The sequence below is a fragment of the Lycium barbarum genome, chromosome 4, assembly GCF_019175385.1.
Source record: "Lycium barbarum isolate Lr01 chromosome 4, ASM1917538v2, whole genome shotgun sequence".
In the NCBI taxonomy this organism is placed as follows: Eukaryota; Viridiplantae; Streptophyta; class Magnoliopsida; order Solanales; family Solanaceae; genus Lycium; species Lycium barbarum.
This window is the reverse complement of record NC_083340.1, coordinates 706,693-734,453: the sequence shown is the minus strand read 5'-3', so window position 1 is coordinate 734,453 and position 27,761 is coordinate 706,693. Positions and strand designations below refer to the sequence as shown.

General features: G+C 33.0%; 4 protein-coding genes across 6 annotated transcripts; 2 read left to right on the top strand and 2 right to left on the bottom strand.

Annotated features, from left to right (window-relative positions):
- Positions 1-24: 24 nt before the first annotated feature.
- LOC132638037 (protein yippee-like At4g27745) lies at positions 25-2,162 on the bottom strand. The gene is made up of 3 exons (XM_060355030.1): positions 1,950-2,162; positions 1,122-1,269; positions 25-596 (listed from the first exon to the last, which is right to left on the bottom strand). The coding sequence occupies exons 2-3, from the start codon at positions 1,212-1,214 to the stop codon at positions 369-371; spliced, it is 321 nt and encodes a 106-aa protein (XP_060211013.1). The 5' UTR covers positions 1,215-1,269; positions 1,950-2,162; the 3' UTR covers positions 25-368.
- Positions 2,163-10,671: 8,509 nt separating this feature from the next.
- On the top strand, positions 10,672-16,779 carry LOC132634724 (oligopeptide transporter 7-like). The gene is given in 8 exon segments (XM_060350752.1): positions 10,672-10,903; positions 11,107-11,394; positions 11,397-11,602; positions 11,843-11,940; positions 13,891-14,460; positions 14,874-15,129; positions 15,452-15,634; positions 16,035-16,779. Coding segments are annotated over 8 exon segments (2,250 nt in total). The 5' UTR covers positions 10,672-10,866; the 3' UTR covers positions 16,647-16,779.
- Positions 16,780-19,452: 2,673 nt separating this feature from the next.
- Positions 19,453-22,800, top strand: LOC132634723 (uncharacterized). Of its 2 annotated transcripts, XM_060350750.1 has the most exons (4): positions 19,453-19,893; positions 20,928-21,039; positions 21,359-21,712; positions 22,507-22,800. In XM_060350750.1, the coding sequence occupies exons 1-4, from the start codon at positions 19,507-19,509 to the stop codon at positions 22,707-22,709; spliced, it is 1,056 nt and encodes a 351-aa protein (XP_060206733.1). In that variant the 5' UTR covers positions 19,453-19,506; the 3' UTR covers positions 22,710-22,800. The 2 variants fall into 2 exon arrangements, with proteins under 2 accessions (XP_060206733.1, XP_060206734.1); XM_060350751.1 differs by lacking the exon at positions 20,928-21,039 and having other exon boundaries at positions 19,459-19,893; positions 21,352-21,712.
- A 71-nt stretch (positions 22,801-22,871) lies between these two features.
- On the bottom strand, positions 22,872-27,544 carry LOC132634722 (uncharacterized). 2 transcript variants are annotated; one of them, XM_060350748.1, is made up of 6 exons: positions 27,225-27,543; positions 25,233-25,533; positions 24,496-24,654; positions 23,622-23,917; positions 23,351-23,464; positions 22,872-23,206 (listed from the first exon to the last, which is right to left on the bottom strand). In XM_060350748.1, exons 1-6 carry the CDS (start codon positions 27,441-27,443, stop codon positions 23,195-23,197), a joined length of 1,101 nt encoding a protein of 366 aa, XP_060206731.1. In that variant the 5' UTR covers positions 27,444-27,543; the 3' UTR covers positions 22,872-23,194. The 2 variants fall into 2 exon arrangements, with proteins under 2 accessions (XP_060206731.1, XP_060206732.1); XM_060350749.1 differs by lacking the exon at positions 24,496-24,654 and having other exon boundaries at positions 27,225-27,544.
- Between the last annotated feature and the right edge of the window lie 217 nt (positions 27,545-27,761).

Below are 27,761 nucleotides of genomic sequence, written 5' to 3'. Positions count from 1 at the left end.
AAAAGGGTAGCTAGAAGACACTAGTTGAAAATTCTTATGAACTTGTGCTTGAAGGGCAACAACTGACATTGTTCACAAATTCTCGTGATGAATTACAGTAAAAAATCAAGTAGCAGACCATGGACCTTTTGCGATAACTCAGCTATCATTTGCTAAACGAAACCAACAAAAGATAAATATGATATTTTACACGGTTAATTTTCAAGATAGATTATTAACAGGATTTTTACAGCATCTCAGATATTTCATCCAATCGCACAACAAACACAAAAAATAAAAGCTGAGATAAGACTATTGGCAACAATGAATTGACCTTTTGAATTACTCAACATTGATTTAACAAAATGAGCATGTATTATCATCCACGACTACCAGTTTTCCTTGACAATCTTTGACTTCTCAAGTATGAATTTGCCCTCCTTGTACTTCTGTGTCTCCTCATAAGCTCGTTCGTATTTCCACCCAAGCACTTCGCGACAGTCAGAGCAATAAACATCAGCAACTGTATGTAGACCAGTCATAAGCTGTCTATCCTCTTTGCGCCCAACAACAATGTTCATCGCATGAGAGAACAAAAATGCTCGACCATTTCTTCCCTAATGACAAATAAAACAAGAATAATAAATATCTAACTCAACTTTGAACACCGTATACGCCCACTCATTTTGAGGCACAGGCACAGGTGTTCTCATATGCAACAAGATAATTGCTTTAGCAGTGATATAGAGAAGGAAATAGGTGAGTCAATGGAACTGTTTGAACCTTATATACAACTAATGGACACTGGCTAACAAACTGACTGTAGCAACAACATAGATCTTAAAAAATCAAATGCGCCTAACTTATTGAATTTGTCTCAATAATTCCCTCCCACTCCTAACACTGGCTAACAAACTGACTGTAGCAGAGAACAAAGATCATAAAACAATTTAAACTTGTTTTAAATTACGACAAGTACAAATTAACATTTTAATCTCTGTGCATTCTAGGAAGAACAATACATGATACTGTTTACCATCTTCAAAAAAAAGGAAGAACAATATATGATTAGAATAAGTATGACATTCAAAGCCCCAAATCATATTTTCAAGGAAACAACAAAAAGAGCCAGAGTTACTCACTTGAAATGCTTTAGAAATTACATCATCGTGCAGTGCAACTTCATTCCTACAATTGCAGCAACTATATAATCTTGGGCCGATCACCTCAGCCATCGACAATAGGATCAAACACACGACTGTTTAATAAGAGCAGCTATATGCCTATGTCCTGAGATAACAGCAAATTAAAACAGAATTTCATCTACCAAAACTGAATAATAACAATTATACAACACAAACATCGAACAGAGCCTCTTTGCAAAAATGCAAAGGGAAGATGTATAAAGATTATGTATTTGTATTAAAAGATTCAATTAATATGTATAAAAAACTTATCCAGAACCTTTTAAGTTGTCTTTTTTAGAATTAAGAACCCATGAACTCAAAATTCTAGCTCGCCTCTAATAGGGAAAAGGACACGGTGTAAGCGGTGTAAATAGCGAATAACCAAAAGATTGTACCTTTATCACCAAGACTCCACAATTTCTACAATTTATTTTTTACCTAGTCTTTTTCCTTCTACCTAATAAGAGACACTGTTTAACACTTCAACACAAACCATCAATATAGAGCAAAATGTAGTAATGATCAATTGAGTAATGATCTTATACAATATACCAAGGTTTAAGAGGAAAACCCCAAAAAGAAAAAACTATTTTTTGAACAAAACATACAAAGAAAAATACTCACCCATATGAAGAAAAAAAGGAAAAAGAAAACAACCCAATTGAAGAAACTAGCTAGAAATAAAATTAAAAAATTGCTTGCAATCAAAGGCAAAAGACAAAGCAAACCAAATGGAGGAATGATTAACAATTTAATGTGTAATTAAGAGATTAAAGGCAAAACCTTGTCATTGTGTCATTGCAAAGTGATACTATAAGATTGTTCAATTGCTTCTTGTGTGTCTCTGCGAGAGAAATCAAGTAGAGTTTTGTGGGATTTGATCAGACAAGATGACAAGCTAAATTGGAGGTATAAGGATAAAATGACATCATATTTTGAGTGCACTATGCTTTCTTTATTTGAATGTGCTCGGAGCATCCACGTATCGGCCAAAGATCTAATTTGTTTCGTTCCAATTTATATGTCATTAGATGCAAAACTTACGAAAAATTATAATTTAAAATAAATCCTAAATATTTGAATAGATATAATTATTTTATTAAGAATAAATTAAAATTTTAAATTAAATTATTTTTAAATTTTAAAGAAGTAACATATATTTTCGAAATAGTGTGCTGTACTAGGACAAGGCCAAAATCTCCAAAAATCATACATTGCGCAAGAAAGGCCATATACAGGAAAACGACAAGCATGAAGCTCTGTTCAAGATCTTCGTAGGGTCCAAATGGTAATTCAGTATTTTGAAGTCAACATTATTTGGAATACTGTTACCTCACAGACTTGCTAAGTTCCAAATCGTGTCCAACATTTTAGGATGACAAGTGGAGTTGTTATATTGATGAAAATTTTGGTATTAAAATTATTTTTTATAATTGATTGATCGTGGTTTGTGATTGTACGTGTACGTCTCTCTCTATATTTTAAGTGGAAAGGAAACATGCATCTAAATTTAACGTTGTTTGATTTACTTACTAATTACGCAAAAACCATAAATTAATGCACTAAATAATAACGTAGAGATAATTATGATTCTTATTTCACATTCTATTTCACATAATCTAATACTCAAATTTCTACATAATGAGGCCAGCCAAACGATATATTAAGTTATGTGATGCTTATTTTTTCTTGTACACTACTATCAACTAGGGCTGGCATATTTCGGTTCAAACTGAAAAAACCGATCGAACTTTTTTTAATTTCGGTTTTGATTTTTCTGTTTGTTCGGTCCCGTTCGATTTTAATTTATGAGATTTCTACAATTTGGTTCGATTTTTGGTGTATGCAAATTCTAATTCGGTTAAACCAAAAAATCAAATTTTAGCTTTTATGAAACATTACATATATACATAATATATTGGGTTCACTTCACATAATTACATATACACATAATATATGAAGAATGAAGCCAACAGAGACTCAAAGAGTAGAAAAGGGAAATCTTGAAGGGTGGTTGGTTTCTCTGGGTTATTGTTGTTGTTGGTTCCTTTCTCTGTTTGGCCTATGATTTCTTTGACCCTATCAGATGTACTAGTAGTCTAGTACTGTTTCCTGTGAACTTAGCAGACATCGCTTTAGTTTTAGCTTATGTTTGTTAAAAATTGCTAGAAATTGTCCAAACTCCTACTTGTGGCGGTGGAAAAGTTTGCATATCTAAACCGAACCGAAATTGCAAAAATCGAACTGAACTGAAGTTATTTCAGTTCGGTTTCGATTTCCATTTTTTACAAACCGAAAATCGAAAAATCAAACCGAATTTGTGAAACCGAACCAAACCGACCGAACGCCCAGCCCTACTATTAACTAGCCATTATATATTTTATGATGTAGTTATTTTTGTTAACATGGCAAACCAAAACGCACTCCTTAATTATTGCCAAGATCTTAGCATCCGTGCATTGTCGGCAGAGGCGGAGTCAGGATTTGACGTTTGGGGGTTCAGATTTTACAAGACAGGACAACGATCTCAAGCTAATGTATAACAGCCAAACTAACAAGCAAGTATTGGTATTTAATATATTTAAAAAAACGACAAACTATTTAAACACTATAAAAATATTAGTCACCAGCCAGAGGTCCGCTCTCTAGCGGACGGGGGCGACGAAGTGGTGATCTGCAACAAAAGTTGGAATCCTAACTTTTTTGAAAATCTGACTTTGGATTTGAGTTTGAGGTTTGTGAAAGAAACTGATGAAAAAAATGGTAGCAGCAAAGTAACATTCTTTTAGCTTTTTTTACTTGTCAAATTTATATTTTGTTAAAAATAAAGTGTTAAAAAGAAATTTTGTATAATAGCAAAAAGGAAAAAAGTTACCCAAAGGAAAAGAGGTGAAGGAGTATTATATATTTTCTTTCTTCTAATTTTAGAAAGAGAATCTTGCTTATTAGCAAAAAAGAAAAAACATTGGCAAATGTGGTTTGAACCCACATGTTGGGGAAAAGAGAGCTTTGCTAGCCTTATTATTACCACTGAATAGGGTTGTTCACAGTTTTGGTTAAAACCAAAATCAAATCGAAAATTTAACCAAATCGAATAAAATAACCGACATTTGGTTTAGTTTGGTTTGGTTTGGTTTTAAATTTGAAAAACCGATAATATTTGGTTTGGTTATGGTTATAGTAAAAAATAACCGAATAAATAACCGAACCAAACCGATAATTATATACATAAAATTTATAATTATTTATATGTATAATATTAGCTTTTCATAAATAATTAAATATGTTTTATACCTTTTAATTATTAATTTAATTTTGGTCTACTTATTTTTAAGGCCCATGTCTTAAAACAATATGTCCAACAATCCAAGCCCAACTCTAATAAGTCGTAAGCATAAGGGTTGTTTGTATTTTGAAACCTCTGTTTGACTTGTTCTTTTGAATCTAAACTGCGTTGCAAGTTTGGTCCACCTGATTTGCCAACAGCGTGTCTTTCCCTCAATATGCAGCAAAGTTCACCCTTATGGGCCGTGAGGAAAAAAGAGCTTCATAAGAAATTTGAAGAATGTAGAGAGAGAATATTTGAATTGTCACGGCTAGTCATAAACCGAAAAACCGAACCAAACCGACAATAACCAAACCGGTGGTTATTATTTTACATGGTTTGGTTATGGTTTTAGACATTTAAAAACCGACTAAATTGATTTGGTTATGGTTTTAACCAATAACCGACCCAAACCGAACCATGAACACCCCTACCACTGAACTATTAGCTCATTTCTGTACGAAGGTTCACCAAGTAAATATCATTAATCTTTACTGAATAATCCTAGTACAAATACAGGGTCTATGCAAAAGTTATTGAGTTCAGCCGAATCGTACCCCCTTTAACATTGTAGCTCCACCCCTGATCGTCGGGCCTGATTCTCAATCCAATGCCAAAAAAAATTGCGGCGCAATTTAACTCATTAAGCCTGTTGCTTTTTGTGGAAGCACCTACAAGTTTCATCTTAGTGAAATTTACAGTATAAAAAGTATTGGATTCAGATGAACCAAGTATCATAATGCTACATTTGCCCCTGTTGTTGGTTTGTTGTTTGCGAAAAACCGATTTGAATTTTGTTGTGAATGTTGAGGATCGAAATCGGCTATTGATTTTATAATACGTAGCTTGGGAGCTGGAAATTTCGAAGCTTACTGTGGGTGAAACTTGCTTCTTCCATTCTGTATAAAGTTTCAATGATGTTTGATCAAGCACTATTTAAAAAAATTAAAGAAGATTTTTGATATGTAAACAAAATGTATGCAACGTATCAAAAATATTCATTTTAATTAGTAAAGGTAAGAGTTTCACACGTCTTATTATATTTTAAAAGAGTTATTATGATCAGGGTCTTAATAAGTCATGTTATTTTAAAATAAAGATGCTAAGAATATATAGTTAAGAGCCTGTTTGGATTGACTTATTTTTTGTGCTTTTAAGCCAAAATAGCTTTTAACCACTTTTGAAGTGTTTGAGTAAGATAAGAAAATGTTTAAAAATAAGTCAAAAGCTATAAGTTAAAATTCCTAACTTTATCGCTTTTGACTTATAAGTCAAGAGTCATAAGTCCATCCAAACGGGCTCTAAGTACCACTCTTTCTAAATAGCATTAAGAGGAAAACATGTCTTCACGTTGCAACTGAAGAACAAGGAACGTTGGATTTAGAAGACTTTTTCACATCTTAATGCTTAATTAAATGGCCATAAAATTCCGCCTAATTGTCCATTTGAATGCATTTCCAGTCTAAAGCACATGATTAAGATTGCAATAAGTTTGACGTTCTACATAAACATTAATTAATACTCCTATATGATGATTCTAATCCTGAAAAGAGTGGAAAAGATTCATAATTCAGTAGGAACATCTAATTTGGGATTGAGAGATAGTTGACCGATTAATATTATAAAGTGGTCATAAATTCGTTTTTTTCGGAACACAATCTACAGCTCTCTTTACATGCGTTCTCCAAGCGTGCTTGTTTTCCCTTTTTTCTTATTTGGATAAGTCTTTGTGAAATAATTTCAATTACCATTTTGATCTCTAATCGACAAAGAGCCACAAATAGCCTTGTTTTTGTCCATGTAATTGTAAAATAGTCATATTATCATAGAGTTTAAATTCTACTAAATGAAACTCTAGGACAGCAGGACATTACCATAGATTTACATGTGAAATTTGAAGCTCCATGATCATAACTATTTTCAAGTTCCTGAACACAATTCCTAATTTAGAAAACTATTTTTATCTACGGAAAAGGACCAAAATTACCCCTGAACTTTGAAAAATAGTTCATCCATACCCTTCGTTATACTTTAGGGCCAATTATACCCTTACAGTTATACTATGGGGTCAATTATACCCTTCTGTCTAACTGTTGTCACATGGCATCATCCCAATCCTTCAAAATTATTTTACCCTCAAATAATTTTTTACTCACTAAAATAACTCAATCCGACCCGAATTTTTTTTTCCAGCAAAAATAATACGGATAATTTTTCCAGAAAAAAATATAAAAATTATCCGTATTATTTTTGCTGAAAAAAAAAAATTCGGGTCGGATTGAGTTATTTTAGTGAGTAAAAAAATATTTGAGGGTAAAATAATTTTGAAGGGCTGGGATGATGCCACGTGGCAACAGTTAGACAGAAGGGTATAATTGACCCCATAGTATAACTATAAGGGTATAATTGACCCTAAAGTATAACGAAGGGTATGAATGAATCATTTTTTAAAGTTCAGGGATAATTTTAGCTCTTTTCCGTTTTATCTATGTTCGTTCAGTCACATCAACTTTTGTCTTTGCTTTATTGTAAAGGTGTCAACCGGTTAAACTGTAACCGGTTTAACCGGTAACCGGAACCGGTTAAACCGGAACCGGAACCGGAACCGGTTATACCGGTTAACCGGATATTAATTTACCGGTCCGGTTCCAATTTTTTTTTAACCGGAACCGGTTAAAATTAAAAAAAAAATAGTATATATATTAAGTATATATTGTATATATAGTAGATATGTATACATAGTATATATATTAAGTTATACTTATATATATATATATATATTAAGTTATGCATATATTTAGTATATATATTAAGTTATACATATATATAGTATATATATTAAGTATATATTGTATATATAGTATATATATTAAGTATATATTGTATATATAGTAGATATGTATATATAGTATATATATTAAGTTATACATATATATAGTATATATATTAAGTTATATATATATATATATATATATATATATATATATATATATATATATATATATATATATATATATATATATATATATATAGTATATATATTAAGTATATATTGTATATATAGTAGATATGTATATATAGTATATATATTAAGTTATACATATATATAGTATATATATTAAGTTATATATATATATATATATAGTATATATATTAAGTATATATTGTATATATAGTAGATATGTATATATAGTATATATATTAAGTTATACCTATATATATATATATATATATATATTAAGCTATACCTATATATAGTATATAGTACATATATATACATATATATAGTATATATATTAAGTTATGCATATATTTAGTATATATATTAAGTATATATTGTATATATAGTAGATATGTATATATAGTATATATATTAAGTTATATCTATATATATATATATATTAAGCTATACCTATATATAGTATATAGTACATATATATAGTATATATATTAAGTTATATCTATATATATATATATATTAAGCTATACCTATATATAGTATATAGTACATATATATAGTATATATATTAAGTTATACATATATTTAGTATATATATTAAGTTATACATATATATAAGTATATAGAGTATATAGTACATATATATTAAGTAGTATATATATTAAGTTATACATATATATAAGTATATAGAGTATATAGTACATATATATTAAGTAGTATATATATTAGTATATATTGTATATATAGTATATATATTAAGTATATATTGTATATATAGTAGATATGTATATATAGTATATATATTAAGTTATATCTATATATATATATATTAAGCTATACCTATATATAGTATATAGTACATATATATAGTATATATATTAAGTTATACATATATTTAGTATATATATTAAGTTATACATATATATAAGTATATAGAGTATATAGTACATATATATTAAGTAGTATATATATTAAGTTATACATATATATAAGTATATAGAGTATATAGTACATATATATTAAGTAGTATATATATTAAGTTATACATATATATAAGTATATAGAGTATATAGTACATATATATTAAGTAGTATATATATTAAGTTATACATATATATAGTATATATATTAAGTTATACATATATATAGTATATATAATAAGTTATACATATATATATAAGTATATATAGTATATAGTACATATATATAAGTATGTATAGTATATATATTAAGTTATACATATATATGTATACGAAAAGCACTATTCTGTATTGGTGACTTGCTGTTAGGCTGTTAGTCAGTAAATATTTAAACTTTAATTATAAAGTTGTATAACATATGAAAATATAGCTACAATATACAAATAAATACTATAATATACATATATAATACAAAAAACAAAAAAAAAATAGATTTTAATCACTCCAAACCGGACCGGTTCCGGTTTGAGGTTTACAACCGGTAAACCGGAACCGGTTAGGCGCCAAAACCGGAACCGGCCGGTTTTCTAACCGGTTCCATAACCGGTTCCGGTTCCAACCGGTTGACAGTACTACTTTATTGTACATATAGTTTTAAGAGTTTTTATTTACGTCGTCGTTTTCGCTAAGACATTCACGTTACAAAGTAGTACAAAATACAAGTTGCTTAAGTTATTATAATGGGCCACAGCAGTCACCATCACATGCATGGGCTGCAGATATTTCCAAAGATAAAATGAAGAGAAGTTTATTATTTGACAGGACCAATAACTTTGTGATGAATCCCAACAAGCTGGAAGAGAAGATCCAAGAAAATGGTAAAAGAGGATTTTGAATTTTGTTGAAGACATATGACGTGGCACAACTTGATCCAAAAGTACAGCATTCTTGAATCTGGTAGGTATCTGCTCCAAATTAAAGGAAAAAATCACTCTTTTTTATTAGAGAAAAGAGTCAAAAATACCTCTTTACTTTCATAAATTCACTATTTTTATCCTCCGTTATACATTGGGCCAAATATATCCCTACCGTTAGTAAAGTATTTAAAAATATCCCTCATTTCGAACATATTCCAACATAAGCAAGCCTAGTCATTGGAATTGGATTACATGGAAGCCACATGACATTTAACTTATTATATGTGGTGCCTATGTGACAGTTTTCTTTTAAAATAATCTGAAAAATTGATTTTTCTAAAAATAAATCTGAAAAAAATGGCTTTTATTACGTTTCATAGATTTTTTTTTTTGGAAAATTGGATTTTTTAATTAAAAAATATGGAAAATGATTTTTTTAAATCAGTTTTTTTTTAAAATTAATCTAGGTTTAAAAAAAAAGATTTTTAGGACACTTTTTTTTTTTTAAAAGTACTTTACAGTTTCTTGGATTTTTTAATTAAAAAATCCAATTTTCGAGAATATATATTTTTTAAATGTTTTATAAAATTAAAAAAAAAAGATTTTTAATAAAAGCTATTTTTTCTATCAATTTTCCAGATTGTTTTTTTAAAAAGTGCCACGTAAGCACCACATAGAATAAGTTAAATGTCATGTGGCGTTCATGTCACTCAATTCCAATAACTAGGCTTGTTTTGTGGGAATATGTTAGAATGAGGGGTATTTTTGAATACTTTGCTAACGATAGAGATATATTTGGCCCCAATTTGTAACGGAGGATAAAAATAGCCAATTTATGAAAGTAGAAGGATATTTTTAACCTTTTTCCCTTTTTACTAACCACTCACAACTTTTTACTTTTAGTTGTCAAAAACTGTCAACTTTTCAAAGAAAGAGATAGGACTGTTCTTGTACTCTATCAGATATTAGCCGTGTAATTTATTTTTACACCATCTACATAACATAATTTGTAGTATGTTTTTTGATTTTCTATCAAGTGCTCGCCACACATTTTAAGGTCTGATTAAAGGTGATTTCATTATCTAGGTTCGAGCGCGAAACTTCTTGTTAAAGATAGAGGGGTACTTGAATTCCAACCATAACTTTTGGTGGTTGCAATTTACTTTGTTATAGAAGGTTGGTGTCTTATTTTCGAACTTATTGGTATTAAAAATAATGTGTAATTATCTTTAATTACCTTTATATGGTGGCCTTGATAAATGTATTTTTTTTTTTTTTTATACTACTGTATTAGTAATCATGACTTCACTTGTAGGTTAGGTTGAAAAAAAAAAAAAAAAGATTTCTTCCACGTTTAAATGCAAGCATACGGTTCAACTGAATCTAATCCACAATAGGCTCTTCTCTCTCTATATTTTCCGTTTTTACTATTCACGTGTTCACCTAATCCAAAATTATATAAGAAAAGAAAAAGAAAAAGGAATCTCCCAATTTTAAATGCAAACATATAGGTAGAGGAACTAATCCAGCTATATCACTTGTCACAAAATTACCTCCAAAACAGAAACAAATTAAACCAATGGAAGAATCTCCAGCAGAAATCAAGACTCCTCTTTGTAAGAATCTTTCTCTTTGTCCAACTCAATTCCAGTATTGCTCGGATCCTCCAAAAATGTCTGTTCACTCGTGTCGGATCCTCCAAAAACAAACAGTTTTTAAAGGATCGTACACATGCAGCAGCACCATTTCTGAAGAATCCGAGCAACATAGCTTAATTTAAGATCTTTGACAAATCCAAAATAAACTCTACGTTTTGCAGTATCCAATCTTGATGATCATGGCATTGCATCAAGCTCAAAATCAAAAGTCAACCATGATGATGAAGAAGAAAATTCACCCATCAAACAAGTGGCACTTACTGTTCCAATCACTGATGATCCTTCATTACCAGTTCTCACTTTTCGAATGTGGTTTTTAGGCACACTTTCTTGTGTTCTTTTGTCATTTTTGAACCAGTTTTTTTGGTACAGAACTGAGCCATTGACAATTACAGCAATTTCAGCTCAGATTGCTGTTGTTCCTTTAGGCCAACTCATGGCTGCTAAGATCACAAAAGGGTATTTTTGCAAGGGTCTAAATGGGAATTCACTTTAAATCCAGGCCCTTTTAATGTCAAAGAACATGTCCTCATCACCATTTTTGCAAACTCTGGTGCTGGCACTGTTTATGCTATTCATGTTGTCACTGCTGTTAAAGTCTTCTATCAGAAAAACATTACCTTCTTTGTTTCTCTTATTGTTGTCATCACAACACAGGTAATCATTTTTATCACTATAATATGTTTAAATTACATACACCATCAGTGTGAAAGTAATTTTTTACGTTATTAGGTTAATCAAAAGATATCTACTGGTAAGGCTTTTGAAAATATGAGATTCATAATCCTAAAAATAAGACAGATTACTCACCTGATAATACAAATATTTTTTACACAGACGGTGTATATAATTTAAACCTGTAATTTGTTGATAAGACATTGAAGATGTGAATGGTAGGTGCTCGGATTTGGATGGGCTGGAATTTTCAGAAGGTATTTGGTTGAGCCAGCAGCCATGTGGTGGCCTGCCAATCTTGTCCAAGTCTCATTATTCAGGCAAGTTTCTTAATCATCAACATTCTTAGTTTAACTTGACGGTTTTACACTATTAAATTATCTAATATGTAATAAATAAATTCTAAAGGTATCCGTTCATATTAATAACCTGCTGAATAAGTCGTTACATTACGTGTTACAACATGTTAAAATCAATTGCGTAGCTAAGTGTGTCGAAGGGAATTTAATGGAATTATTTTCGTCAAAAAGTGACACTATACAAATATGGGAAAAAACGAATTTATTTTGTACAAATATAAATTGTTAAATTTCCTTCATAGTTAAGTGCATTTATTCACCGAGCAAGTTTGCACTTTTTTTTTTTTTTTTTTTTTAATTCTCTTGTTAGAACTTCTGGTTTCGCACATATAAAAATAAACTAATAATGTAAAGGACCTCTGGTCGGAGTAAAATTTTATATAGTTAAATCGTAGTAGTAACATTTTAACATGAAATATGCATTGCCAGACTATAGATTTTTGGCACTGTTCTTGATTGATTTCCTCCCCTACCCCCTTATTTATTTTTCTTGTAGCGATTATTCTTTAGGGGTAGGCGAGGCTGATAATTATGACAGCGACACTTGGACCCCACAAGTTAGATTAAGTTGCTTTTTTGTGAAAATAATATCCTTTGGAATTATGAAGAAAATGAAATACTTAGAAGATTTATACAGACTAGCAAATGCAAATTTCATTATGTTAGGTACGTTCTAGAGATATCAATTTTCTTTTCCAGAAAAAACATTTACTTAGCGCTAATGACATGTCAACGAGACTGCAGACAGAGCTCTAAAAAAGATCCACTTACGTATACCCTCAAGATTAAAAAAATCCACGTTTTTCATGCAGTCAAAGGATCTTTTCTGGATCCAGAAAATGCAACATAAAAAATTACTCCCGCCGTCTCAATTTATGGGGCACTTTTTACTTTTCGAGAGTCAATTTGACTAAACTTTGAAGCTAAATTGGATTAGATTAACTTAATATTTTAAGATTAAAATTTATATATTTGAAAACTACATGAAAAGCAGTGGCGGACCCAGGATTTAAGGATCGTGGGTGCCTCATTAAAATTAATAAAAATAAAATCCCTAGCAGAGGTTCGAGCCCAGGTTCCCCAGCCACCCAAATCTTTAAAGTTCCGCCTGGGAATCAAAGCACCCAACTGTGTTTTTTGTTTCCAGGGTGCTTTTTGAGTTTTTATATCAAATTTTCTATATTTTTAAATAACTATACCTAGTATGCGTCGGGTTTAACGGGTGCTGAAGCACCACTAAATTGAACATAGGTCCGCCCCTGATGAAAAGTACTATAATTTGCAAGTTTTCTCATATCAATTTGGTAAAAAATTACATTTTAAAATGTTGGTCAAATGTCGTACAGTTTGAATCTCGAGAAACGAAAAGTATCACATAAATTGAGATAGAGGAGTAGCTAATTCTAAACTTTAGGAAAAGACTTTGTGTTTGCATTAGAAAACGGCTTTTTAAATATTTTCGCGGTAACAACTTGAACATATTAACGCTTTGCTTAGCATATAGATATTTTTGCATTATCAGAAACAATCATTACTTGCAGAGTTTGATTCATGATTTAAATTTAATGAGTCCAACATTCCAAAGTTCTTTGAAAATATGGTTCATTACTTAATATTTATTTCTCAGACTATTTCACTTTTTAAAGCAACTTCTTCATATAATTAACCAAAAAATGGAGAACGTCGAGAACTCAGCAGTAGTAGGATTCAAACTCGTAACACTATGATTCAAATTATAACCTTTTGACAACGACGACGTCCCACTGGGGACTACTCTGTTTCACATGAATATGTTTTCGGGATCTTTACACAAATAGTCAGGCTGATTCACAAACCAATATATATCACATATTATACATAAATAATACATCTACCGGCTATTTTTAGTTTAACATAGAGTTTCATTTGCAGGGCTTTACACGAGATAGAAGAACGTCCCAAAGGAGGGCTAACACGTACTCAGTTCTTCTTAATAGCCTTTATCTGCAGTTTTGCGTACTATGTTTTCCCTGGCTATCTCTTTTCAATGTTGACATCTTTGTCATGGATATGTTGGATCTTTCCCAAATCAGTGCTAGCACAACAACTCGGTTCGGGCCTAAAAGGGCTTGGCATTGGAGCTATAGGCCTTGATTGGTCCTCTGTGTCCTCTTATCTTGGAAGCCCATTAGCAAGCCCGTGGTTTGCTACAGCTAATGTTGCTGCTGGATTCATCTTTATTATGTATGTTTTGACTCCCATTTGTTACTGGCTAGATGTCTTTAAAGCCAAAACATTCCCAATTTTCTCTTCTGGATTGTTCACATCCACTGGCCAAGTTTACAACATATCAAGTATCATTGACTCTAATTTCCATCTTGACATTGCTGCCTACGAGCGGCAAGGGCATCTTTATCTTAGTACATTTTTCGTGATTACTTATGGAGTTGGCTTCGCTGCTCTCAGTGCTACTGTCATGCATGTTCTCTTATTTCACGGAAGGTATGAACAATGTTTGATATAATAGTTGTTGTACTAATGCAATGCCTGTATTTTCTCTTCCAGTCCAATCAAATATAGAGGCACAATGGGAATATGTTGTCTACTTTCTTCCTATGTCTCTATAAGTCTTTTAGTCATGTCAGAGATTTATATGCTAGAAGAAAATGTAGTGAACTTCTAGTACTTTTTCATTTTGTAAAATATTGGGTTCGAGACGAGCTTAAATAGAGGATATGGTATACCCCAGCTTGCTTGGAACTGAAATCCTAGTTGTAGTTGTTGTACTAATTCGGCGTGGTATATATACATGTTTAGAAATAGATAACCGATGACTAATTCCGAGGTAGAAGGTTGTTAAGTTAATACATCAATAAAAAGAGAAAATTATGTTATAAGGAATTTTTCGGTTGCAGGGAGATATGGGAGCAAAGCAAATCAAGCTTCAAAGAGAAGAAAATGGACATACACACTAGACTAATGAGCAAGTATAACCAAGTACCTGAGTGGTGGTTTTGGTGCATTCTTGTCGCGAACATTACACTTACTGTCTTTGCTTGTGAATATTACAATGAGCAACTTCAGTTACCTTGGTGGGGAGTTCTCCTAGCTTGTGTCATTGCCATTTTCTTTACCCTCCCTATAGGAATCATCACTGCCATTACCAACCAGGTAAATATGCTTGGAGTTGGACATGAGTCCATTACTCAAAAGACCACTCAACTATCTGAAATTACCTAGTAAAGTCATGTCTCTTTAGTCTGTAATAGAAAAGTCACTTAATTATGCTTATAATAGAGTGACCATCTGATTGCTATAGGCATAGTTACGTGACTTTTCTGTTACAAAAGAAATATGACTTTACTAGATAATTTCGAATAGTTGAATGACAATTTGAGCAATGGGCTCAGTTGGACATACTTCTATTCTTTTGTGTACGATGCTAATAGTCTAATTTCCATTTGTTTTCTTTTTGTATTTATGGCCATTGTAGACACCAGGGTTGAATATTATCACGGAGTATATCATAGGATACCTTTATCCAGGATATCCAGTAGCTAACATGTGCTTCAAGGTTTATGGTTACATAAGTATGAACCAAGCTATAACTTTCCTCCAAGACTTCAAGCTCGGCCATTACATGAAAATTCCTCCAAGAACAATGTTTATGGCTCAGGTAAGCTACTCGCTTTGTCGTTTTTTTAAATATAGTAGAATGGAAGATAATTCATTTAGCCGATCCCTATACTAACTCTGGATTGAGCTTAGTTGATTAATTAATATATTTTACCTTGTTGCAAGTTAAGTGTCTTTATATATGCTTATAGTGGTGGAGCCAGGAATTCAACAAGGAGATTAAGAAAAAAAACTTATGCCAATTCAACAACTTACGGAAAAAAAAATTATCTTATCTACATAGTATAATTTTGCCTCTGCCCCTGTTAATGCTTACAAAGTTACAATTATGGGAAATGGACAATGTGAATTGTAGGAAACCTGAGCTTAGTTGATTAATTAATTTATTCTTTTTATATATACATATATATGCTTACAATCATAGGAAATGGACAATGCAGATAGTAGGGACTCTAATAGCAGGGTTCGTGTATTTGGGAACAGCGTGGTGGTTAATGGAAACGATTCCAGACATATGCAACAAGACATTGTCCAATACCGTGTGGACTTGTCCTTCAGATCATGTGTTCTATGATGCATCAGTGATTTGGGGTTTGATTGCACCAAGAAGGATTTTCGGAGATTTAGGAACTTATGGGATGGTGAATTGGTTCTTCTTATTTGGCGCGATAGCACCAGTACTTGTGTGGTTAGCAGCCAGAGCTTTCCCTAAGCAAGAATGGATCAAACTCATTAACATGCCAGTGTTAATAGGAGCCACTGGGATGATGCCACCTGCCACGGCTGTGAACTACACGACCTGGATTATCGTAGGGTTCTTGTCGGGCTTTGTTGTTTATCGATATAGACCAGATTGGTGGCAGCGTCATAACTATGTTCTTTCGGGTGCACTTGATGCTGGTTTGGCATTTATGGCAGTTCTTATATATATGTGCTTAGGCTTGGAGAACATAACAGTTAATTGGTGGGGAAATGATCTTGATGGGTGTCCTTATGCTTCTTGTCCAACAGCTAGAGGGATTGTTAAAGAGGGCTGCCCTGTTATTTATTAAATTGTGTTGTGTTGTGAAGAAGAACCACAAATTTGCTTGAACTTTTTTTCCTTTTTATGTGAATTTGTATAAACCATGCTTCCTTTTATTCCTTGTTTAAAGCATAGTCGAGGAGTCAAATATGTCAGCTAAACTGCAATCGTCCAACTCTCCATTCCCTTGTTTAATTGTTACTAAGGTCTCCTTATAATGCTGAATCGAACAACCACCCTCGTCGTAATCCAAGATACCTTGTCTCCTCGGTCCTAATATCACAGGAGACCAGGCAAGAACTTTCAGTTGCGAAAATGACAGCAATGAAAGCTAAGAAGTTTGTTCCAAACCCCTGGTTGGATCATTACCCATATATCATGAACATTTGCGTCAACTTCGGTCAATATGGCAATGGAGTCATCAATATCATTTCCTCACTGCAATGGTTGAAGCGCGGAGCATCTGGCCCTCCAATCTCTGTAAACAACTCATTGTGAAAGTCAAAAGAAAGAATGCTACAGTTGCACATTTCACGCTTTAGCAGCCAGTAATAAGCTCCATTCCGATAAGCAGTACCAAGGGATTCTATACTGCATTCATATACGAGGATTTCATAATTTTCAGGTTGAAGGATTCTCCACGAGTCCCTCGAACAGGAATAAACGGCTGCATATGCTCGAGGGATGGTGAGAAATGTGATGTTATCACAGAAGGACCGAAACCAAACCACCTTATAGTCATTGGTCATGGGGTCTAATCCAATCCCAAAATTAGAGAAAAAACAATGAAGAAAGCCAAATCAGGGATGAATTGATTGAGTAAATTAATGCCACTTCCTCTTTAATACATTCCCTAATTTTTTAGACTTTAAAATTTGTCCTAATTAACTTATAAGTAATCTAATTATTTTAAGTATTACTTTCCCATTCTATTTATTCCACTTTTTCCTTCTGACTAGTTCAATTTATTTAGTGATAATACCAAAAATCCTCTGATTTTGGCAGCGGTGCAATTGGTTCACACCTAAACTATTTTCCGCCCTTAATTATTCCCCTAAACTTTGGCAGTTTGATAGCTTTTGAAAATTGTTCATTGTTAAGACCTCTCTCCACCGACTTATATACACATCAGGTACTTATACCTTTTTGTTATCAACTATGCTGTCGCGCAAAACATAGTTAGTTCCAAGTCCAGATAAAAAAAATACAGTTGACAGTCTAACAAAAAAATAGTCAAAATTGACATAGTAACTTTGTAATATAAAATATCTTTTATGCAATGTTTCTGCTATACTTTATGCATCATCCTTTTGCTACTATAGTAACTTTGTAAATTAAAGAAAGTTACTACTAATTAATAATATTAAGAAAAATGTACACGTGTGTTAAGAAGTTAACAGGCAGTGGATGCACATGACAACAGAATTAATCAGTATGACACAGACCAGAACCTGAAATATGTAATATGGTGGATTAATCGTATTCTGGACTGAAGCAATGAACCTATTTGAAGTGGCCCATTCCGACACACAATGATCAGTTCCAACATGCATTTTCGCTGCTCAGATTTTCAAAACTATCGCTAAATTCGTAGCTACGACGATATTATATGCTGATTGGAATTCGTAGCTAATCCATCGCTGAAAGGGGTGCAGAGACGGGTTTTAGTAATCCATTGATATATCCGCCTTTTTGTATAATGAATTAAGTCTTAACATGCGTTTTATGCACATGGTACGTTTTATAGCTAGCCCAAGGTTCATTTGAAGTAATGTACTTATACTTAATCAATATATGAAACAAATGCTACTTTATACTTTGTGTGAACTTTCAGTTCAAGAGTTGAAAAGTAGTGAAGTCAGTAAAAACGTGACGACGTTTGTGCAAATCAATAACATCTTTTGAAATCTATTCAAATTTAGCGTAAATTGAGATATAAATGAAATAAGATCTTTACATGTCACAACATTAGAGGATCAAATTTTCTGTGAGGACTACAAAAAACTTGAATCCTCACTTATATTAAGTAGTAATAGTAATAGAGAAAGGAAAAGTATTCTTGGGCCCACATGTTGTTTGCAATTTTTCTGAAATCATTTTGATCATTTCTGGAAATTTACTTCTCGTTGGAAATTCATATTTTTTTCACTGAGAGCTAAAGATCTGGTCATTCTAACATCAATTATTATAAATTTTTCTATTTTTTAAATAATAATAAAATTCATATAAAAAAATATGAATCAATTGTTTTTAACTTTTCATAAGTAAAACTTGTTAAAAATTATATAAAAATTAAGCTTGACTTTTTTTTTTCTTTTGAATTAATGAACCTGTTCTTTATGATACTGTGTCAATATATGATACATATTATGTGGTATCATAGAGGACTAATAAGTATTTTTAAGGAATGAATTAGTTCTATATGGTATATATCATATACTGATAGAGTACCATAAAGGATAGATCTATTCCTTCAGAAAAAAGAATTTACAAAAAAAATACAAACAAAAAAAGAGATTAAGCTCAATTTTGAGGACTAATGAGTTATTTTTAAGGAATGAATCAATTATCTATGATACCTTGTCGATATTTGATATATACCAAATGAGTATCATAAAGCGCGGATGATTTTTTTTATCTTCATAAGTTTTGACTTGGTTTTGGTTAGTGATATTTTTTTTTTTTTTTGTGTGTGTCTGTGTGTGTTATGTTTTTAGATTAATTCTTGAGAAAACATTTATAATGGAATATTTGCCTTTTTAGAAAGAAAAAAAAAATCTATCTTTTTTATTTTCTGAGAATATTTCGTGAAAAGACCAAAGTAGTCCAACATTTTTATTTTCAAGAAGATAAGAAGAAAAGCTCACCACATTCTTCATCGATCCACCATGAAGAACACGTCAATTTCCTCATTACTTCCATACCCAAAAATCCTCTTCACCAAAAGAATATCTCCTCCAATAAATTTCTCAGGCACATGTTCATTTTCACGTGTAAAATTTCTAACTATAAATTGCACCAATAATAATAATAATAATAGTAGCTCAGAAAATGGTGAAAAAGGGAGTTTAAAGGATGCATTGACTGGTATGGTGGATGAAAGAGTAGAGGAACTTTTGAATAGAGAAGAAAACAGGGTTTTGCTTGATGGGTTGGAAAAAGCAACACAAAGGGTAGAAATGGCAAAGAAAGAACTTGCTGAAATTGAAAGACAAGAATTGGAAGCTAAATTGTTAAAAGATTATATCACAAAGCTCGAAACTAGAACTTCTGAGGTCAGTTTTCTTTTTCTTTTTCTTTTTTTGTTGAATTAGCCGGCAGATATATAATATATGTATTATCCAAGTATACCATGTTTATAACCGTGTATAATCAATGTATGATATGTATGATCTATGTACTGTATACAGACTAGGAAAAGTAAACAGTGAATTTGTCTGGCTATTTGTGTAAAGGTCCTTTTTTTTTTTTTTTCAGTTTGACTTCTATATTCTGATAGTATATACTAGTTCTGGTCTTAGATACATTGATACTGCAAGAAATTTCTACATTGTAAGTGTACATAAGTTAAATCTTTTTTCTCCTTCATTACGTACTCTTAAATTTTTGGGAAGCTTAAGCAAATGTACCCTTCGGCCATCTAGTTTACCAAACATGGCTGAAGTATACATTACCTATACACTTCGGCGGTATATGTTGTGTATAGGTATGTATATGTTATATATAGGTATATATAGTATGTGTATATTTATTATGAAGTATACACTATGTACATAGTTTTGTAAACTAGGTGGCCGAATACCATTTGGCTGTAATTTTCCCTAAATTATTTCTGCTTTAGCACGCTCAGCTATTCTTGCATAATAATTTGATTGAATAAACATATGTGCAATACGATTAGCTAACTTTATGTACAAAGGAACAAGTGAATCATTGCTTTTGGGCACATGCGGACCTTTGTTGTTCAATTGTATGTTGTTGTCTCATATTGTATCGTATCGTACTAGTCTAGATTGATTTATTGAGAGGAAGGAGAACTTTGTTTTAGACATTCCTTTTATATTGACGGGCATTACTATTCGGTCCCACATTTTTGTCATTATGCATAGATCGTTCGTCCTAACCACAGAGCAGTCGTCTTGACTTGGGTAAAATCAAGAGCAATGATGTGAATTCATGCCATCAAATAAGGAAGTGTGGTGCTTTAGTTGGCACTTCAACTTGGAAGCTTTAGACTGTATATATAAATTCTATGCTTTTCGATACATAATTGAGTTACTTGATTATGTGCTCAAAATAACTGATGCAGTATCATAAGGGAGTATTTACAAACTGCTTACTAAGTTACACTTGGCAAACGGGACTCTCAAGCGGCCGCAGTCCAAATTTACAAAAATCATGTTTCAACACCTTGTATGCAGGTATAAAAGTGAGATTTACAGAACGTCTAACTTTAGGGAACCTCTAATTTGCCTAAATAGAGCATAATGGATACAAAGGATTTTTAGAACTGACATTTATTACTTTAGGATTGACGCATAGTTAAATGATTGGTTGACATGTTTTAGCACCTTAAAAAGGAGTGTGCTTCAAGTGTCTGAACGTCTTAAGAATGATGTTACATTGTTCTTAGTGTTTCAGATGTTCTAAAGATGTTATTAAAGCTTTTCTTGACCAACTGTTGCTATGTTCTCTGCAATAGTTAAGGTACTGATTGGTTAATGCGATTGAAGATTGCAGAATGCCAGAAAGATATTTTAGAAGCAAGAGTAATGATTGAAGAAGCTGAGCGTTCCCTCAACGTTGGTGGTGATGCTAGAAGGAGAGATGCAACAGACGGGGATGTAGTGAATAGAGATGAGGAAAGAGTTGAATCCATAAAAGCAGCTTCACTTTCTGCAATTGTTGGCACACTTGCAGGTCTTCCCATTTCCTTAAGTCGGATCACCAGCAATTCGGAGTTAATACTCCCTCTGTCAATCACCTTTATTAGTTGTGCTTTGTTTGGTGTAACCTTCCGCTATGCTGTAAGAAGAGACTTGGACAATTTTCAGCTCAAGTCAGGAACATCTGCAGCATTTGGCGTTGTCAAAGGTATTATTCTCTCATGCTAGACATTGTAATGTTTCGCCTTTCTCCTTCCATTTTCTTCGGTAATTCTCAAAGGGTTTAACATAGGAATTGTTAGCCAAAGTCTTGGGAATTTTGTAGCTTGTGATTAGGACGGGCAAAATGGTTAAGAAAAACAAGCAACTATCCTATCCGACCCAAATATGGATTGGATAACCGTCCATTTGAAAATGGATCAAATATGAATATTATCCATATTATCCACTAAAAATGGATATCCATATTATCAATAACCATTTATTTGCTTGTTATTTTTCATGAGTTCTTGCTTTTTGGAAGTCTAAGCGTATTTGGCTTTTAGCTTGTGCTCTCACCTGAATAATATGGATATCCATATTATCAGCGGTTAACCCATTTTTTCCCGTACTAAATGAAGGGGGTCGGATATTTTATCCGCTTTCAACCCACCCATATCCGATCCAACCCGCCAATTTGCCTCTCCTACTTGTGATTAAGGGTCCAATATTATAGCCTACCCCAACTAAGTTTAGATTTGAGGAATACACGATTGGTCGATTGATTAGATCAAGGGTTCAATTAGCTGAAAAAGGATGTTCTCAAGGTTATTCCTTAAGAGTTCGGATACTTCCGTTGATGTAACCAGTGCTACTGATGCACCCATACTATTCGATTCAATTTGCTGCCTTGTTATAAATCATTCTGGATTTGGGCTGTACATATGATCCTGGTCTTGCCAAAGAAAGTTTCGACAATAATTTGGTTTTTTAAGTTAAAGGATTCTGTTTCATTCAATGCAGGCCTTGCTACACTTGGGGGTGGACCACCATTCGAGTTGGATGCTGCCAGCTTCTGGTCTCATGCTCTTGATGGCGCAGTCTATGTCTCGGAAAATCTTTTGATCTTCCTTTTTGCTGGAGTTGGCCTGGATTTATGCTTTAAGCTGAGGATTTTGAGCCCCTTTCCCGTCGATAGATCAATTTCAGAGACCGATCAAATTTAAACACCTTGTTGCTTATTTGTTATTTGTAAGTGTATATACAGTAAATTAACTTTGTAACAATTGCTCTAAATAGAATTATACTTGGAACTTCTGTCTGTAAGCAACATTCACTGCAATTATCCATAAATCTAGTAACATATTGCTAAGTCATTCACAGTGGACTTGTTTCATCAGAAATAAAGCAATGATTTGATACTTCCAAAGACAATTCCTCTTTGACAACAAAAATAGTACATGATAAAGTCTTCAAAAAATTATGGGACGAGTCCAGATGAATGTGCTGCAACGGAACCTTGTAATCATGACTACTTTTTCATGGTATTTACAACATGAAACAATGAAGTTAAATCACCTATATATCTTCCAATTCCTAAACGGGTTAGAGCATTGATATTCCTAAACGGGTTAGAGCATTGATATTCAAAAACGGGCAACGCCTAAAGAATGATCTCATCAACTTGACCACAATACTGCTGGAGCCAGGCTCAGTCTAAATCCTGAAAGGATGAAAAATATCTTGTTATTTGAAGAAAAGGAATAGTCAAAAATACTCTTGACAACAAAAATCTCACTTTTCAGCATCTATTGATCCACACTTTAACAAATGAACATTTTGATATAATCCAAAAGTAGAAGTGAACCTCATAATCATCCAACCGAAAGCTCAGAATAGCTGGTTTCTTAGCAGCAACCTTGGTCCTCTTTGATTCAGCCAAAGCTCTCTCTAGATCAGACTGTGACAATGGCCTTGGTGCCTGTAACATAATCAACAAATCAAGGGGGGCAAATCCTTAACATGCACAGAAACATGTGTTTTTCTAAGTCAGAATAAAATGCACAGATAATAATAGTCAAAGAACAAAACAATTTGCGGAAGAGTGTGTGTGTGTGTGTGTGTGTGTGTATAGCCACCTGTGATTGCTCTCCTTTCTTCTCATCTTGCAAATACTCCCTAAGAGGAATAAAAGCAGCTTGCTTGCAGGCTTCGAGAATATCTGAACCAGTGTACCCCTCACACACGCCAGCAAGCCGATCAAAATCTATGTGATCTTCAATTCTCTCACCCTTCAAAACTACCTTCAGTATCTTTGTTCTATCACTAGGAGAAGGCTTTCCAATCTCAAATGCCCGAGAAAAGCGTCTAAGTATTGCCTCATCAAGGTCACTTGGGCGATTGGTTGCTGCCAGGACCATTACTCTTGCATTCTCTGCAATGAAGGAAATTTCGTTCATTTGTGACTTATATGTGGTATAGCTTTCATCAAACACCAAATTTTTATAAGTTTCAATGACTATTATGTTAGTCAAATGAATGCTGAACAAGAGACTCCCTAAGTTTCTTTAGAGCAGATGAGTTTGAGAGAGGAGAGATCAGATTCAGGACCACATTTTCTGCAAACAATTCATACAAAAACCACGGGGTAAAAAGGGGATAAGTTATATAATGTACTAACAGCTAATGTAACACATGCTATCAGAGCAGCTAAATATGTCCGTATCGTGCAGCATAAAGATAGTATGTAAACTACTGAAACAGAATTGTATATCAATCAAAGTACAACATACTGAATTATGTAGCATACTTCTAAAACATCATGATTGGATACTACAGAAATATTTTAAACAAAGAGGACACGAATGTGCAAATACAAAGACTGGTTAAATTTCCATGAGTAAAGCTAGAATTGTGTATGAGCAGTTGGAAAAAAGAAACTAGCTATTCACAGGACTTCTTAAAATCTTCTTTAAGGCAAAAAAGAAACCAAATGCAGATTGTTACACTCACGATCAGTAGTAAAACCATCCCACAAGGCCATGAACTCAGTTTTCATGCTAGTCAGCATTTCAGTCTCCGTTGCACGACGCTGGCCCAAAAAACTGTCAACTTCGTCAATAAATATTATAGCTGGCTGGAGCTTGTAGGCCAAACTAAAAACAGCAGCAACTGCCAAAAGTAAAAAGGAAGAGGAAGGGAAAAAGAGAAAAACAAAGGTCATATGCTTAGACATTAGAGCTAGTGAATGCTTATGAAAATGAATATGCAGTCTAGTCTTATCCAGTTTCTTCTTCTTCCTTCCGACTTTAAAGTAACTGCAATTGTTAACAATTAAAAGTCAAGCCCTCGTTCAAAATCACTCATGAAGGAAGATAGCATGTTGCATCCCATAATCCCACTTCCTAAAACCTAACACCTCCAAAAGCTCCTAAATCTCTCGGCTTTCTTCCTTTTAGTGCCACCACGAAACTTTAAGGCACAGCGGAGTAGCTCCTTAATCAAAATCAGAAAGCCAGCCAAAAAAAATAAAAAATTAGTTTCAGCAATATATCTCTTCCTCGGAGTGGAAGGAAAGTATTTTCTTTTCTTTTATTAGCATGCTGAATCAACCCCTCCAATTTCTTATTGTCCAACCAAATAGATCATAGAAATCAATTTGGAGTTTTCAATTAAAAGGCGGAACGAAAATCAATTAGACTTCTAATTCAAACGAACTTAGCTTTGCCAAGGAAATTCGAAATACTCACCGAGTTTTTGGGCATCACCAAACCACTTGCTCATTAGAGTAGAAACCTTGACATTTATGAACACAGCACCAGACTCTTTGGCAATCGCTTTAGCAAGCATTGTCTTCCCTGTCCCAGGTGGTCCATACAATAGAACCCCTTTCATTGGACCAAGCAATTTCCCATGACAAAACAACTCCGGCCTTCGCAGAGGTAAAATGGCCAGCTGAAACAAAGTTTCCTTAATACCATCCAGTCCCCCAATCGAATCAAACTCCACATCTATGCGGTCTGGATTCACAACATCCCCAGCAATCATATCCTGCAAAGAATAACTCAACAAATTGAAGGGAAAAAAAAGACCAAATCCCCCAAGAAAATCAAACCACAAGAAACGATGCAACATATCCTGTAAAATGTTACCAAGAATACCTACACCTCAATCTCAAACTAGTCGGGGTCGGTCATGAATCTACACTGCCATGTCACTATATTTAGACACATTTCATTCCGATAGTCTATAACTTTTTAGTTCCCTGATACATTTCATTCCAATATTCTATAATTCTTTAGTTCCCTGATACTAGAGATTCCCCAAATATCCTACTACATGCAAAGTTGTAGAAAGGCTAAGGGTTCTAGAAACACTAGGCCTTATGTGAGCACAACATCATAACTCTAGTAGTAAGAGCTCCACTTGTGATGTGTGGATTAGGTGCACACTACAGCCTACAGGTTCGAACCCCAACACAATACAAACAAAATCCTGGTATTTAAGTGAAGAAGGGCGGGTCCATCATCCATCGTGTTTTGAACCTTTCGCCACTGCCCCGGGGTGTTTTCTCGCTTATAAAAAACAACTAACCACAGTATCACGACTAAGCCTTAATCCACTCATTTCTAATTTACATCATCAAATGACACTACAAACTACTACTGATTGGGAATCAAGCATTTTTTTTTTTTGTCACAAATATCTTTTTTAAGCATTTTCAATTAACTGTTAAGTACTTTTTTGGGCAGTTCTAAATTTTGTTTCGATTTTTTATTTTTTTTTTGGTGAAAATAAAGCGTGAATAGAGATCAAAATTAAATGTTTATACAATAAATGAAACAAAAAGATCAAATCGCCCAATAAACTCTACACTGCCATGCCACTTTATTTGGGCACATTTCATGCTGATAGTCTGTAACTTTCTAGTTCCCTGATACTAGAGGTCCCCTAATTTATCTAAGACATGCAAATTTATAGAAATGTTAACGGCTCCTAGAAACACTAGACCTTATGTAAGCACAACATCATTACTTAGCACAATATCTCACAGCATCATAACTAAGCACAATATCACCTAGTGTGGCTAAGTAGTTAGTGAAGTGGGTTGAGAACCATAAGTCTCAGGTTCAAATCCCAATAGAGACAAAAAATCACTACGTGATTTCTTCTCACCTGTCCTAGCCTTGGTCAGTACATGTTGCTGGTGGGAGGTAGCAAGTATTCCGTGGAATGCGTGCAAGCTGGCTCAGACACCAAGGTTATCAAAAAAAAGAATCACACGGTATCACGACTAAGCCTTAATCCACTCTGTCCCAATTTACATCATCAAATGTCACTGTAAACTACTACTGTTTGAGAATCAAGCATATTTTTTCACAAATATCCCTTTTAAGTATTTTCAATTAATTGTTTACTACTCCCTCCGTCCCATTTTATACTACATTCTTTCCTTTTAAATTTTGTCCCAAGAAGAACGTCACATTTCTATATTTAGAAACAATTTAACTTTATAAGATGATTTACAGCATACACTTATCTAAAATAAGTCATAGATATTTGCGTGGAAAAGTTTTATGTTAAATTATTTCTAAATATAATAATGTACTATTGTTTTTGGGACAGACTAAAAAATGAAAATGTATCACATAAACTGGGACAGAGGGAGTAATTTTTTATGTAGTTATAAATTTTCTTCCGAAAAAAAAAATAGTGAAATTGAGGATGTGTAACGTATATACCTCATAAGGAGTGGTGTGTATAAGGATGCGACCTAAGCGTTTAGAGAGTTGTTTGCGTGATTCAATAGCTTTTTTAGAAGCTTCGCGATTCGGGTCAAGATTGCGAAGCCCATAGAATAACAGACCCATGCTTAATGCTGCACTTGCAGCGTATAGTATAAGCTCTTGTATTAGCTTTGCCGTTGCATCACTACTACTACTACTGCTGCTTCCCGCCATTGATTTAGAAATGAAGAACCTTTTTAGGGTTTCTGGAAATGTAAGAGTTTAACTACTGTTTGGATGGTTGTTACGTATTATATTGTTTGTTTAGGTCAAATGTTTGCTTTAATGTTACTTAAAATTTTATTGTCATATCATAGATTTGGCGTTATGTCGTGAGAAAAGGACCAAAATCATCCATAATGTTTGGGTTTGGATCAAAATCATGCATATTCTTTCACATGGTGCACTAATAATACATTATGTTTGCATAAGTGGTGCACTTTTAGTCACAATCCCAAATAAATTTAACGGAAAAGAACAAAAATGCCCCTG

Bases quoted from the DNA above. Each gene is read 5' to 3' on its own strand.
- LOC132638037 (XM_060355030.1), bottom strand. From the start codon at position 1,214: ATGGCTGAGGTGATCGGCCCAAGATTATATAGTTGCTGCAATTGTAGG. The intron at 597-1,121 runs GTGAGTAACTCT...ATTTGTCATTAG, and splicing joins TAATTTCTAAAGCATTTCAA to GGAAGAAATGGTCGAGCATT.
- LOC132634723 (XM_060350750.1), top strand. From the start codon at position 19,507: ATGAAGAACACGTCAATTTCCTCATTACTTCCATACCCAAAAATCCTC. The intron at 21,040-21,358 runs GTATAAAAGTGA...TGAAGATTGCAG, and splicing joins TTTCAACACCTTGTATGCAG to AATGCCAGAAAGATATTTTA. The intron at 21,713-22,506 runs GTATTATTCTCT...CATTCAATGCAG, and splicing joins AGCATTTGGCGTTGTCAAAG to GCCTTGCTACACTTGGGGGT.
- LOC132634722 (XM_060350748.1), bottom strand. From the start codon at position 27,443: ATGGCGGGAAGCAGCAGTAGTAGTAGTAGTGATGCAACGGCAAAGCTA. The intron at 23,918-24,495 runs GTGAGTGTAACA...CCTTCATTGCAG, and splicing joins GGATGGTTTTACTACTGATC to AGAATGCAAGAGTAATGGTC. The intron at 23,465-23,621 runs GTGGCTATACAC...ATTATGTTACAG, and splicing joins AGAAAGGAGAGCAATCACAG to GCACCAAGGCCATTGTCACA.